The sequence below is a fragment of the Oncorhynchus mykiss genome, chromosome 17, assembly GCF_057628025.1.
Source record: "Oncorhynchus mykiss isolate SJ-2025 chromosome 17, ASM5762802v1, whole genome shotgun sequence".
NCBI lineage: Eukaryota > Metazoa > Chordata > Actinopteri > Salmoniformes > Salmonidae > Oncorhynchus > Oncorhynchus mykiss.
In genome coordinates this window covers 12,904,816-12,920,174 of record NC_143038.1, presented here as the reverse complement: position 1 = coordinate 12,920,174, position 15,359 = coordinate 12,904,816, and the positions used below count along the sequence as shown (strand labels likewise).

Below are 15,359 nucleotides of genomic sequence, written 5' to 3'. Positions count from 1 at the left end.
GCACAGCCATGTCCCCCCTCGTCTTCCATCTCCCTCTCTTTCTCTTTTTTACATTTCTTTATCCTCTATCTCCATCATTCTTTCTCCATCTCTTTCCTCCCCTTTCACCTCCATATTCTTCCACTGTTCCTCAACCCCACCAAAGACTATTGCCTCTCTATCTGACCATCTCTCTCCCCCCCCCCCCCTTACCCTCTCTCTCTGCCTCAGAGGCATTCAGTCCTGCCATCTTGGACCTCCTCCCAGTGAAGCCTGCTGGAGCAGTGCCACAGCCCCCAGAGCCTACAGCCAGGCCAAGCCAGCACAGGAGGAGATAGAGGCACTCAAAAACAACCAGCCAGCCAACCTGCTACTGCCCCACTGATTAAGGCCTACTTACCCAAATAGGAGGGGTTTGGAAATATTTAGGATATTGCTTTGGGATGGCAGTGGTAAATCCACTATGATAATCTGACAAGAGGCGGGTGGGAGAGGGACAGCGGTATGCTAGTTACATACATTAGTGCAGAGAGATTAGTGCTTTTTGAGGTCGGTTCGATTATCACATTTTTAAAAATATTTTTTCCTTTCAATTATTTTTTTAAACATTTAAACATTAAATGCATGTGGGTTGAATGTTGAATGTGGGTTGAATGCTGTAACAATAGAATAAAACAATGAATAAAGTCCCACGATGCAAGTGACTGCCAATTGCATCAGCTGTTCACATTACTTTAATAAAATATTTCTATTGTTGTGTATATTACAACTTTATTATTTCATTCAGTTATCATCTCATCTCTATACAACTGCTACCTATGCGGCCTGACAAAATAATTATTTTAGTTGTTCTTCAAAGTAAATAAGGCATAAGTTTTATGACTGCTGAATACCAACTATCAATCACTTAGATCATGTATTTTCTTCAGTCTCTTCCGTAGCATGTGGTAAAAGAAACAGACAGGACAAGTAGTTGCGCAATGGATTATGGTCATCGTAGTTCATTACAATTTTGTCTACCCTAAACTATGTAGAACATTGGCCTGTTGGAAACTACAATTCCCATCTTCATCGCACAGTTCGCTCACGATGTGATTTATCTCTAGAGAAACTTAAACGCAATGTGCAATTTGAGCTCACAGAAAAAAACTGAACAAATTGGAATTCAAATAATGGAACTGACATGGTGAAAAATTACCCACAACACTACCATACATGGACTACTATATCTAGAGCCTTACATGATGTGCATGTGCACGTCCCTCCTAACAAACATGCACACACACACAAAATGCTAATGTGCACAACTTTCATGAGTCATAATTGTAAAACCCATACACACACACCCAATACCATGGATCTGAACTAAGTGTGTGTGTGTGTATGCTGCCGTGCTGATCAGCACCCTCACATTACCAACACAGAGACATTGAGAGGTGCAGCCGTGGGCAGGAGGCAATCTGCAGCCTCGTTAGAACCAACCGAACAGAGAAAATGATGCCAATGATGAATATCAACAAAAGTATCTGCGGCCCAAAAGGTACCCGGTCAAAAGTAGTGCACTACATTTGCCATTTTGGGACACAGTCGGGGTAAGTGTTTGATCATCACTTAACACCATTCATTCACCATAGGGGAAGAACTGAAAGGGGAATAGAGTAATAGACTAGTAGTTCTCTCCAAACCACTGAGCATTGTCAAGAGGCAAAACCAATTACTGATGGAAAAGACAGAGTGGCCCAATTCAGAGAGATTGATAATCTATTCCATTGAGGCAGGCTTTGCTGTAATTGTGCTCCTTTCCCTCAGACGGGCAACAGCCAAACAACCAATCATTGATTTTATTTGTCAGAGTCAAACGCTAATTACTGGAATTAGCCGCTCTTGACTAAGTGTACATCCCAAATGGCATCCTATTCTCTTCATAGTGCACTTCTCTTAACTAGAGTCCTATGGGGCCTGGTCAAAAGTAGTGCACTACATAGGGAATAGGGTGCCATTTAGGACACAACCAAACGGTCTTATTTGAAGAAAAAGCCTAAACTTACTTTATAATGTAAAAACAAATACATAACAGCTTTACCCTACTAAACTGTGCTGAAAATTCACTGGGGTCTCAATAGATTCAATGTAAAGCTTTCACCCATCCAATGATAGTAACACAATGATAGACTTCAAAAGGAAGGAAACAATAGGATGTGTACTATGGGGAATGTAAGGTTAGTTATCTAACAATTTACAGAGAGCTGCATTCAATAGACACGTTTTCAGTATGTAATACCGGTAGTTTAATAGTAAATAACTACGCAAATAACTGGTAAAACCTTCTTCTGAAATGACTGTAAATGACAATACTAGTCCTAGAATTAGAGGTCAACCGATTAATCGGAATGGCCGATTAATTAGGGCCGATTTCAAGTTTTCATAACAATCGGAAATCAGTAATTTTGGGCGCCGATTTTTTTTAAATATATATTTTTAAATACCTTTATTTAACTAGGCAAGTCAGTTAAGAACACATTCGTATTTTCAATTACGGCCTTGGAACGGTGGGTTAACTGCCTTGTTCAGGGGCAGAACGACAGATTTTCACCTTGTCAGCTCAGGGGACCCAATCTTGCAGTTACAGTTAACTAATGCAATAACGACCTGCCTCTCTCTCATTGCACTCCACAAGGAGACTGCCTGTTACGCGAATGCAGTAAACCAAGGTAAGTTGCTAGCTAGCATTAAACTTATCTTATAAAAAACAATCAATCATAATCACTAGTTAACTACACATGGTTGATGATATTACTAGATATTATCTAGCGAGCATACAAGCATCTGACTTGCATCTGACTGAGCATACAAGCATCTGACTGAGCGGTGGCAGGCAGAAGCAGGCGTGTAAACATTCATTCAAACAGCACTTTCTTGCGTTTTGCCAGCAGCTCTTCGTTGTGCGTCAAGCATTGCGCTGTTTATGACTTCAAGCCTATCAACTCCCGAGATGAGGCTGCTGTAACCGAAGTAAAATGGCTAGCTAGTTAGCGCGCACTAACTACAGGGACGGAAGCTATACTGTTACACTGGCAATACTAAAGTGCCTATAAGAACATCCAATAGTTAAAGGTTAATGAAATACAAATGGTATAGAGGGAAATAGTCCTATAATTCCTATAATAACTTCAACCTAAAACTTCTTACCTGGGAATATTGAAGACTCATGTTAAAAGGAACCACCAGCTTTCATATGTTCTCATGTTCTGAGCAAGAAACTGAAACGTTAGCTTTCTTACATAGCACATTCTGCACTTTTACTTTCTTCTCCAACACTTTGTTTTTGCATTATTTAAACCAAATTGAATATGTTTCATTATTTACTTGAGGCTAAATTGATTTTATTGATGTATTATATTAAGTTAAAATAAGTGTTCATTCAGTATTGTTGTAATTGTCATTATTACAAATAAATAAATATATATATTTTTTAAAATCGGCCGATTAATCGGTATCGGCTTTTTTGGTCCTCCAATAATCGGTATCGGCGTTGAAAAATCATAAATCGGTCGACCTCCCTAGAATAAATAAGAAAAAAAATCCCAAAACCTGCGTGTGTACCCTAGGCCTCGTTCAGTAGGTAAACGTGGCAGAAATGCCATTAAGAGATTTGTATTCTACTTTATTCAACATGTCAGATAGGGCATGTTTGTTCTACATAACCTACATCCATCTGAACGTGTCCACATCTCTTACCGTTGGCAGCGGTGAGGAAGCACTTGTTGACGCCGCGGGCCTTGTTGGTGAGCTCCTCGGTGATGTCCATGTGCGTGTGCACCTCGTCCCTGATCTCCTCCAGCGTGGCGTACAGGTCGGCCTCCCAGTAACCCTTGTCCAGGCAGTCAATCAGCTCAGCCAGCTGCACCTTGGTGCTGTAGTACCAGATGGTCTTGTCCTCCTGCTCGCCGTCCTCCTCACTGGGGTGGAGGAAGTGAGCGAGACACCGGTGGAGGGGGTGGAGAGAAAAAGAGGAGGGGAGAGAGATAAGAGGGAGATGGAGGGGACAGGGAAGGAGAGAATATGGGAGACAGAGAAGGATAGTATAAGGGAGAAAGAGATCAATATCTTTGATTAATTGATGCCACCATCAAATGACGAGCAGTAGAGTGAAGAACATTTAAGCAGACACCTGCCATTGTAAATTGTCCATTGTAAGGACATAGTACTGACAACTATTTAATACATGTGTCTTCTATGGTGCAAGTTTTCCTTAAAAGCCATTCTGCCACGTTACAAACTCTCCAGCACCATACGGGTGTCTAGATATGTGAAAAAGGTGTGTTTCTATGATCTGTGGTTGCAAAGATAAGGTTCTAAATGCTTCTCTAGGTAGGATTAAAAGGAAGAAAAACGGTGATTTTCAAAACCTGAAACGAGTTTCAAGCCATTTTATTGCTCCATGTCACCGTGAATCTCAATGTGTTTGAAAAATCAGTCATCGGGTAGAACGCAGAAAATGCACCTTTTTCACATACACATACACTTATTTTATTGTACCTTTATTTAACTAGGCAAGTCAGTTAAGAACAAATTCTTATTTTCAATGACGGCCTAGGAACAGTGGGTTAACGGCCTGTTCAGGGGCAGAACGACAGATTTGTACCTTGTCAGCTCGGGGATTTGAACTTTGAAGGCACTAACCACTAGGCTACCCTGCCGCCCCATTGCTGGAGACAATGAAAATTAGGTTGAGAAGCGATGGAATTGCACTTTTACGTTTTAACATGGCCTTAGCTGCAATCAAGGAAAACATGATTATTGGGAAATTAAAGTTGTAAGACCTTTGAGCGCTCTAGGCATGCATAACACATAGGCCCACATCAAATATCAACAAATGGACAGCTTTGTGCACAGCAGGGTCTAGGCCTGAGTCTCACTAGCCTTAGGCAGTATTCCAACAATCTAGTCAGCATCCTCTCAGGATGCAACCACCCACTCGAGACACACACACACACACACTCTCTCTCTCTCTCTCTCTCTCTCTCTCTCTCTCTCTATGGGGATGGTGAAGATCGATTACACTGCAACCAGTGAAGGCCACTTTCTTGAGTGGGAGCGGCAATGAGACAGTGAAGGCGACCCCCCGAATCCCTCTGTTCAGGTGTGTGTCTGTGCTCGTGTACATGAGTGTGTGACACTCTCCTCTCAGGTTAAAGGAGTCTGCTACCACACCATCTGTGACTTGTGCTTAATAGCTGGCGTATATGCTATCGCTGACTAATATTTGTGTGTTTACATTGTCATTATCCTTCAAACAAGTGAGGCATTGGCCTTTCTGTACCTTACCAGAGAAGCTAAAAAAGTGATGTAAGCCGCTCTGGATAAAAGCGAAGATTGAAGAGTGCCATCTGTCATGTAAAAAAAAGCTCACAGTTTGAACATGATCACGGGTCAATTGCTTGCACTTCTGCTTCAATTTTGATTCTGGGTTAACAGTGTTTCGTGCGTGGATAACCTCAGTCCCTGATTGAAATTGACACTGTACACATGAATAAATAAGTAATGATCACTTATAATAATATATTACTGATTGTTTGGCGCTTCTGTCGGGGCTGGCTAGCTAGCCAGTGTGGGGTAGCTTTAGCAACAGGGTGGAACAGCAAGAGTTAGCTGTTTATATGTTAGCATAGCGATTGCTGCATTGGCCGAAAGCCTGTTAGCTAGTTGTGAACACTCCTATGTAGATGGCTGCACTCTTGCGGATGTCTCTCGGCTCACCCTCACTCACCCTTGAATCAGCTAGCTAGCATAATAAGCTGTCAGCTGGTCGACATGGCTTCTTCTCAGAGCTGTGCAGTTTTAGCTTGCTTGTATAGCTACAGTGCCGTGCGAAAGTATTCGGACACATTTCAGGCTTCAAACATAAAGATATAAAACTGTATTTTTTTGTAAAGAATCAACAACAAGTGGGACACAATCATGAAGTGGAACGACATTTATTGGATATTTCAAACTTTTTTAACAAATCAAAAACTGAAAAATTGGGCGTGCAAAATTATTCAGCCCCTTTACTTTCAGTGCAGCAAACTCTCTCCAGAAGTTCAGTGAGGATCTCTGAATGATCCAATGTTGACCTAAATGACTAATGATGATAAATACAATCCACCTGTGTGTAATCAAGTCTCCGTATGAATGCACCTGCGCTGTGATAGTCTCAGAGGTCCGTTAAAAGCGCAGAGAGCATCATGAAGAACAAGGAACACACCAGGCAGGTCCGAGATACTGTTGTGAAGAAGTTTAAAGCCGGATTTGGATACAAAAAGATTTCCCAAGCTTTAAACATCCCAAGGAGCACTGTGCAAGCGATACTATTGAAATGGAAGGAGTATCAGACCACTGCAAATCTACCAAGACCTGGCCGTCCCTCTAAACTTTCAGCTCATACAAGGAGAAGACTGATCAGAGATGCAGCCAAGAGGCCCATGATCACTCTGGATGAACTGCAGAGATCTACAGCTGAGGTGGGAGACTCTGTCCATAGGACAACAATCAGACGTATATTGCACAAATCTGGCCTTTATGGAAGAGTGGCAAGAAGAAAGCCATTTCTTAAAGATATCCATAAAAAGTGTTGTTTAAAGTTTGCCACAAGCCACCTGGGAGACACACCAAACATGTGGAAGAAGGTGCTCTGGTCAGATGAAACCAAAATTGAACTTTTTGGCAACAATGCAAAACGTTATGTTTGGCGTAAAAGCAACACAGCTGAACACACCATCCCCACTGTCAAACATGGTGGTGGCAGCATCATGGTTTGGGCCTGCTTTTCTTCAGCAGGGACAGGGAAGATGGTTCAAATTGATGGGAAGATGGATAGAGCCAAATACAGGACCATTCTGGAAGAAAACCTGATGGAGTCTGCAAAAGACCTGAGACTGGGACGGAGATTTGTCTTCCAACAAGACAATGATCCAAAACATAAAGCAAAATCTACAATGGAATGGTTCAAAAATAAACATATCCAGGTGTTAGAATGGCCAAGTCAAAGTCCAGACCTGAATCCAATCGAGAATCTGTGGAAATAACTGAAAACTGCTGTTCACAAATGCTCTCCATCCAACCTCACTGAGCTCGAGCTGTTTTGCAAGGAGGAATGGGAAAAAATGTCAGTCTCTCGATGTGCAAAACTGATAGAGACATACCCCAAGCGACTTACAGCTGTAATCGCAGCAAAAGGTGGCGCTACAAAGTATTAACTTAAGGGGGCTGAATAATTTTGCACGCCCAATTTTTCAGTTTTTGATTTGTTAAAAAAGTTTGAAACATCCAATAAATGGTGTTCCACTTCATGATTGTGTCCCACTTGTTGTTGATTCATCACAAAAAAATACAGTTTTATATCTTTATGTTTGAAGCCTGAAATGTGGCAAAAGGTCGCAAAGTTCAAGGGGGCCGAATACTTTCGCAAGGCACTGTAAATGAAATGTAAAAGCTAGCTTTTAGCCAACGTATAAACAACTCTTTCACCTAGCTTGCTAGCTAGCAAGTTGGATAACAAATGCTTATTTCATTAATGCGATGTTAGCTAAGATAATAGAATGATCCTAGCTAGCTAGCCACCTACATTTGTCAGTGGGAGATTTATTTGCTAAAATGGAGACACCTTTGAGTCAGCTAAAGATCATCTTTGCATCTACCAACTGGCAGTTAATTTACTACATGTCAACATATTTTGTGGACTAGTCCTAGCATGTACTTTCTGGTTATGTCAGATCAATGTGCATTATATCATTGTCCACTGGATTAAAAACCCAAGACATATCAAAGACCAGGCAAGAAAGTTCCGTCCCCCATAGCCCTAACCCCTCGATGTTTGCAGACCTGTATGGTCTGGGAAGGTAGGCTATAAGCAGTGCAATGATGGATCTCACACCTTACAGATCTGCAGAAACAAATGGTTAGGGCCAAGGGGAGGGTTAGGGAGTGGTTTGAGACTTGACTTTCCCAATCACACAGAGTTATTAGATGCTAGCCCACCAACTCAAAGCTCAACATTGACAAGAGAAGCTGCTCTTCCTCCCTGGCAAAGCCTGCCTGCTCCAATACCTCTGTCACAGTTAACAACTCCATTATGGCCCCTTACCAGACTGTATAAAACTCCTTCACACTCTCCACTGGCTCCTATTAGCAGTGTGCATCAAATTCAAATCCCTGTTGCATGCCTATAGGGTAGCAAGGCGAATCGATCCTGGTCCAATCTTTGTCAGCACTGCCAAATGTATTAGTCTTCATATTGCCATTATACATGTACATGTTGCACGTCTTCTCTCCAAAAATGTTTTTATCCTGTAGCTGACCTAAGAGCACTGTTGGAGATGTGACAGGCTGAGATTCCCAGAAGGTAAACACAAACATGTGTAATTTGTAAATAATGTTAAGATCAGTGTTTCTTAACCCTGTTCCTGGGGGCCCAAAGGGGTGCACATTTTTGTTTTTGCCTTAGCACTACACATCTGATTGAAATCACCAAAGCTTGATGAGTTGATCATTTGACTCAGCTGTGTAGTGCAAGGCCAAAAACAAAAATGTCCCCAGGACCAGGTAAAGGGTCAACCATAGTAGTACGTCACCCCTGGAGCAGATTAGGGTTAAGTGCCTTGCTCAAAGGGCACAGACAGATTTTTCACCTTGTCGGCTCGGGTATTCAAACCAGGGACCCTTCAGTTAGTGGCCCAACCCCCTAACTGCTAGGCTACCTAAGAAACACTGGGTTAGACAAAAGTGTCAAATATATGCCCCACATTCTTCCTCCAAAGGACCTTTCTATAGAAAGACCGAGGTAGCCATTATCAGTTGCCTTCAACACTCATCCTTTCCTTTTAAAAAGGAGTTTGGACACTATACTCAGTTTAGTATCGCGGTCTTCATTTCACATTGTGATGACAACGGTTTTCATGTTCCTCCTAGTGTCAGGACAGCAAACGGTTAACACAACAGCATCCCTTCAAAGACTGAGGTGTTTTAGGCAGGGATAGACCAGGCCCAATCCTGCACAACAGCCCCAGGTGAGACAACAGCCCTAGCCCATCATCCCATCCCCCCAACCTAACCCATAACCCTGTGTTTCCCAATCCGTTCCTCCAAGGCCCCTAGCAATTTTTTGTCCTATCACACCTGATCCAACTAATCAATTGCTTGAAAAGGGATGTCCAGGGGGATATAACATTACAGAACACTCAGATATAAATATATTGTCTAGAACAGACACAATTATCTGCCAGGTAGAATAGGAAGTTGAAATAACTATTTATTCCACTGAACAAAGATATAAACACAACATGCAACAATTTCAAAGATTTTACTGCGTTACATAAGGAAATCAGTGAATTGAAAGGCCTTATTGATTGTAGGGCAGATATAACTGTCAAAGGGATTCCTCTCGGGCAGTTGAAAGGCCCTAATCTATAGATTTCACATGACTGGGAATACAGATATGCATCTGTTGGTCACAAATACCTTCAAAAAAAAAGGTAGAGGTGTGGATCAGAAAGCCAGTCAGTATCTGGTGTGATCATCACTCCTCTTCATATTGGTGGGAAGTGGAACACAATGACGTACATGTAGATCCAGAGTATCCAAAATATGTCTGATGAGTATACAGGCTGGGACATTTTCAGCTTCCAGGAATTGTGTACAGATCCTTGCGACATGAGGCCGTGCATTATCATGCTGAAACATACAAACTGTCTGCCATTTGCCCTGCACTGCCAGGCCCACCCATGGTTGCGCCCCTGCCCAATCATGTGAAATCAATAGATTAGGGCCTAATGACCTTATTTAAAATGACTGTTGTTGTCTACTTACACCACGACGCGGCGGTCCAGGAACCAGTACTTGCGGCGGTGGCGGTCATAGCCGATTGGCAGCTGGCGGATGTATGGTCGGCTCTTCTGCGCCTCCGTCACACAGTCCACCACGCCAGGCACCTTGTGTGCCACGCATACCTCGCACTGCCACTCGTCCTCGGGTACCTCCACCAGCGGCGGCTTCACGCACTCTAGGTGGTAGACGGCAGAGCACGTCTCACAGCAGAGGAGGTCCCCCAGCCGGTGGCACACCCTGCAGTGGTCGTCGTACGCCACCACCCCCTCCGACATCAATTCTTCTCTAGCCAAGTTGGTGGCCAGGAACTGGTCCACAAGGAATTGAAGGACCTTAATTTTGCTCTCGAGAGGCTCGTAGGGGTACTCCTCGCCCTCCAGTAAAGGGAGCACCTGCCGGTACTCTGGGTCACTCTCGCAGTAGGCGCGCACCATCTCGGGCCAGGTCATGCCGTCGATGAAGTAGAGTGTGGAGTTGACGCTGTCCTTGAGGTCGGCAGGACCGAACGTGGTGTTGGACGTGTCCTCCTCGCGCAGGATGGCCTTGAGCAGGGCGGTGTGGGTCTCAGCCAGCAGGGTGCACTGCTCCTGGCCTGCCAGCGCCGCACAAAAGTCCTCGAAGCGGAACGGCGAGAGGCGCAGGACCGAGCCGAAGTTGCGCAGCACCTCATAGACGGCCGAGATGTTGAGGAGCTGATTGGCCGGCACCAGCAAGTCCTCTGAGGACTTGGGCAGCTCCAAGGAGGGCACCTCCTTGGCCTCGAAGATGGGCGAGCGGGGCTGGTGTGGGTGTCTGCCCCTCCGGCCTGAGACAGAGAGGGATGAAGAGAGAGAGAGGGCTATAAATGATGTAAATAATTAAAATCAATCAAGAGACATAAAATGGGGTCAGGAAAAAAAGTCCCTTTAATACTGAGTGCTGGACTCTGAGAAACACAACAAAAACAGGTGAAGAAACAAAGACAAAACTAGATACATAGTGAATGAGCCAAAGCAGGCAGCGCAATTTGCATCAACCATAACAGCTGTCGATGTTTCTATCAAACAGGCAGGGCTTCTTATTCAACACATTTGAGTGTGTAACTATTTTGTTACCGTTTCTGGATAACAGCTCTGTGAATGTATGCATTACTTTCGCTGTATCAACTTTTAAGCACAGCGTATTGGTTATAACCAACTTGAATTTTTTACCCTTCCATAAATCCACGGCGTATATAAAGTCTGAATCTCTTCTATAAACAGAATTTCTCCCTTTGGAAAGAGAACTTTTGATTTACTCAGTACATAAAAAAATAAATTTAAAAAAAGTCTTAAAAATGTAAATAAGCCGACCTAGCACCTGGTACTTGAGTATTCACTGTGCAGTGGAGAATTTGGCCTTCCTTCACTCACTCTACCCTGGGCCAGAGTATGGGTGCTGATCTAGGGTCAGCTCCCCTTGTCCATGTAATCTTATTCATTATGATCGAAAAGGCTTTACTGATCCTAGATCAGCACCTTTTATGAATATGGACCCTGATCAAGTTCAGAATCTGAAACATAAAGCCAGGGATCCACACCCTCTGATATCAGCTAGAGTAGGTAGGTATAACAACTGACATACTATAGTTCTAAATTAGATTTCAAACATTAGACATTAAGAGAAGGCATAGATGAGGTGACAAGCACCTCTCCCCTGAGCGTGTGCCCACGGTGAGGGCGGTGTACAAAAACTTCTGCCTTCATTCCTCCCGCCCTATGCACAGAGTCTCTGTGTATGTGTAAGCATGTATTTGTGACTCAGTGTGATAAAATGAGTGTGTATGTGATTATAGGTCATATGAATGGCACATAAACCACTCCTTGAACAATTCAGCCATATTCACATGTTAATCGGGCCTGTTTGGGGTAGGAGGTTATTTGCATAGTCAGTCACTGGGGTGCAATGGAGAGATATAATTATGATTCAAGAAATACCATGTTGTCTAGGCTGTAAACATCTGTGCTTATGAGATGTGGGGCAAGGTATGAAACACATTCACAGCCATTTTAGGACACATAACATATGAATAAATCTGTAATTTCATGGAAATATTATTCTGCATTGCATTATGAATCAGCAGATCCATTCCAGGTCTACAGGAACATGTGGAATTATGATAATTTAAGATTTTACTGAACACCAAAAGATATCAGAAAATGTACAATAATGTATACTAATCTTATGCATAATCCTGAAATATACAAAATGGTTCCTTAATATTGCATAAATGTCTTGAAAATTGACTACATGAAGTCCAAAGTACATGAATGACATCAATGTCACTTTCACTCACGTTTTGACATTATACAAGATCAAAACCATTGACTTTACAGTTCAACAATTATTGTTCAAAGAAGGTTACCTTTGCTCTTGTTCGTTTACATTGACAGATTGGCTTTGCTATGGTTACCGCACAATTTAGTACGTGATATTATAATGAGTTCAAGCTGCAACAGGTGAAATTAGAGCGCCTCTTTTCAAAACAAAGGGCCGCGCGATGATGTCCTGTCAAGCTGATTTGACCACAATCTCACGAAATCTATCGCAACACTTGATTTTCTGAAGGAAAAAATTGCTTAAACTAAGGGAGGAGGAGGAGGAGGAGGAGGGGGATAAATTACAACTAGTTGATGAAACTGACCCTTTATTGTTTACATCTACTACAGGAACTGTATAACAGTATATTCATGCCATGCAAGGCGACAAAGTATCAAAAACGCACGCGCAGTTCTAAAACAAAAAAGGTATAAATCTTATCGTGATATTTTGTAGCCAGATAGTGCAGCATGGCAAGCTTGTTGACGATAATTGCTAAATTAATGAATGGAAAGTAGCTAAATGTTTATCTAGAACTAACGCCTAATATGTTGCATGCAAAATGGTGCAATTATGCAAATGAACAATTCTACATTACAATAATCCCCATCGTCAAATTCGTGTTCATTTTTGCCAATAGTTGCTGATTTTTTTATAACAGAAAACATGCGAGGTGACAGTATTGTTCACTGTGCGCGAACTAGCAAACGATCACCAGAGCTCCTAAACAAAGGCCTGTTTATGAGTGCAATCTCCATTTTGAACAATGCAGCTTACTTCCCAAATGTGCTAAATAAAACTGTAACACTTTGGCGTGCATTTGAAAAATGCTTCTAAATTGCATTTGCAAGCAAACGTACCTGGAGTGCTGCCGTGCGTGCTATCATGGCTCCGAAAGCTGCTATCTGTACAGTAGCTAGCATCATCCTCATCTGGTAATTCTTCCAGAAAATCGGACTCATTGTCCACGGCCTCCTCTTCGTAGTCTGAGGAAGGATTCTCGTGTAAAAGTTCGTCTTCCTCCGACCTCAAACTAATATTATCCTCTTCCTCGTCGCTGTTGTCATCGTAGACCACCTTGCACAGTGGCCGTCTCCCCCTGCTGCCGCGACCACCTCTCGAACCCCTGCCTCTTCCTCTGCCCCGCGATGTCGTCGCTGCTCCAACTTTCCTCCGGCCCCTGGACGAATGATAGTTTTCTCTCCGATTAATTTCTGTATCGCCGGTATCCACCACCGAACCCCGTCCGCGGCCACGTCCTCGGCCCCTTCCCCTACCACGGTTACCTCTCCCTCTCCCTCTTGAACCGCGAACTGGCCCAGGGGAAACCTCCTGCATCTCCGCTGCCTGTTTAGGCGGCCTTCCTCTTCTCCCTCGCATTGTAGCAGATGTATTATTTTTAATTTCAATTTTAGCGCGCGACTAGTCCACACAAACCCGAGAAACCGGGCAACCTCGGAAACCCTAACCAACGTTGCGATAGTCACAATTAGCCCCACCAAGCCCCGGGCTCAATTTTTAGTAGAATGTTCAAATAGAATGGCCGGCGTCCCGCTTTAGGTCGCCTGCAGTCGCCATTTTTCTTCGGATATCTCCCTCCACTGAAAACAGACAGCAGGCCCTGTATGGAGGTCACGTGACCACTATTCTACAGTAGACGCATTTAGTTCATAAAATGTGTTATCCATGCAAACGTGATGCCCCCACGATTGTTTATTTACGTTCACTTGTCATGCCAATTCACATAAATCAAGAAAATATCGATTTATTACAATGTAACAGCGTTGTCAATTTGCAGCTGACGTCGTCATTCTAGCCAGAATGTAAGCAAGCAATACGTAGTCGGCCACAGGAAAGATCAGAATCATGAAACCAAGTTGTTGTTTCAGAGTTAGAGCAAATATTATCACATATTAGGCAGGAGTTCACTATATGTCAACATTTAAATAATGTAGCTATTGGTAGTTGATTTGTTGTTATCAAAGAGACCCCGTTTGTAATTTTGATGCAGTTATTCGATTAACTTATTTTAATGGCAAAAAATACTCATATTGTGTATTGCATTGGAAAATTGTATGCATTTATACGTTCAAACATGGTGTTTACTTATTGATGCACACAGTGGATATTATGAAGAGGTCATTCAACATTCTCGATCAGAACGTATAACATCAGAACAGTTCCATCACCATGGAATGAATGATGGTGACAAAACCTACCAATGCAGCAGTTGTGGTGCAACACTGTTTCTTTTTTTTCTCTTTGTTGCTACAATGTTTCCTAAATCCCTCTCTTATGATAGGGCCTAGCTACATGATGTTTAATTACAGTCTGTGGTTTATGTTCTCAAATGTAGCCTATTTAGACAAGGCCTACTATGTCTAGTATACTGGTTGATTGATGCCTGCTCTCTGTAGTATGTCTATGCCAAGGCTTTTCTCTTTAAAGCAAGCACATTGCTTTATTAAGTCTAGCAGGCATAAGTCTAATTATTTCGATGTTATAGCTACATTCTCAATAGAAGCAACCAGCATAGTGAATGGTAGTTTAAGAAATAGCTAATAGTCTTTAAAATGATAAATAGCAGCAGGTTTCATTGGACATAGGTTAAATTAGGAATAATTTCAACTGTAAGTATCAAGTTGTCGTGGCCGAGTGGTTAAGGCGATGGACTAGAAATCCATTGGGATCTTCCCGCGCAGGTTCGAATCCTGCCGACAACGGTATCTTTTGACGATGTATGTAATAAGAAAGAGTTCATGTGAATTTTCACTTTAAAGGGTAGTCCTTGTAATCCCAAAATCATTCAACTATACATTTGAATGTAGTTAATGTCTTAATGTCTTGATATTACCTACAGTCTTCATGCAAAAGGTGGTACAACACAATGGAAAAGGGCACCTCCAAGTGTTAAAAAATAAATACTTCATTTTCTGGTTGCATGTTCCATGTAGCCTTTAGCGGTATTGCAAAAAATATTGATGTAGATATCTAAATTACATACACTACATGACCAAAAGTATGTGGACAGCTTCTCGTCGAACATCTCATTCCAAAATCATGAGCATTAATATGGAGCTTGTCCCCCCCTTTGCTGCTATAACAGCCTCCACTCACCGAGGTAAAAACAGTTTCAGGTTGGATATTCCCCTGTAGTTTTCCTTACGTCCACCAACAGC

The 15,359-nt window shown here is 42.6% G+C and overlaps 1 protein-coding gene and 1 non-coding gene across 13 annotated transcripts in view; one reads left to right on the top strand and one right to left on the bottom strand.

Moving 5' to 3' along the window:
• The window catches only part of LOC110493161 (nucleosome-remodeling factor subunit BPTF), a 53,331-nt gene extending 39,400 nt beyond the window's left edge, over positions 1 to 13,931 (bottom strand). For all 12 annotated transcript variants that reach the window (XM_036949712.2, XM_036949709.2, XM_090204828.1 and 9 more), the window contains exons 1-3: positions 13,041 to 13,931; positions 9,826 to 10,648; positions 3,718 to 3,938 (exon numbers count right to left, since the gene is read on the bottom strand). In XM_036949712.2, the coding sequence (XP_036805607.2) occupies positions 3,718 to 3,938; positions 9,826 to 10,648; positions 13,041 to 13,560 (1,564 nt within the window). In that variant the 5' untranslated portion in view covers positions 13,561 to 13,931. The remainder of the gene's footprint in view (positions 1 to 3,717; positions 3,939 to 9,825; positions 10,649 to 13,040) is intronic.
• Positions 13,932 to 14,821: 890 nt separating this feature from the next.
• On the top strand, positions 14,822 to 14,903 carry trnas-aga (transfer RNA serine (anticodon AGA)). Its single transcript has one exon. It is a non-coding gene; the product is annotated as a tRNA-Ser (tRNA).
• The last annotated feature ends 456 nt before the right edge of the window (positions 14,904 to 15,359 follow it).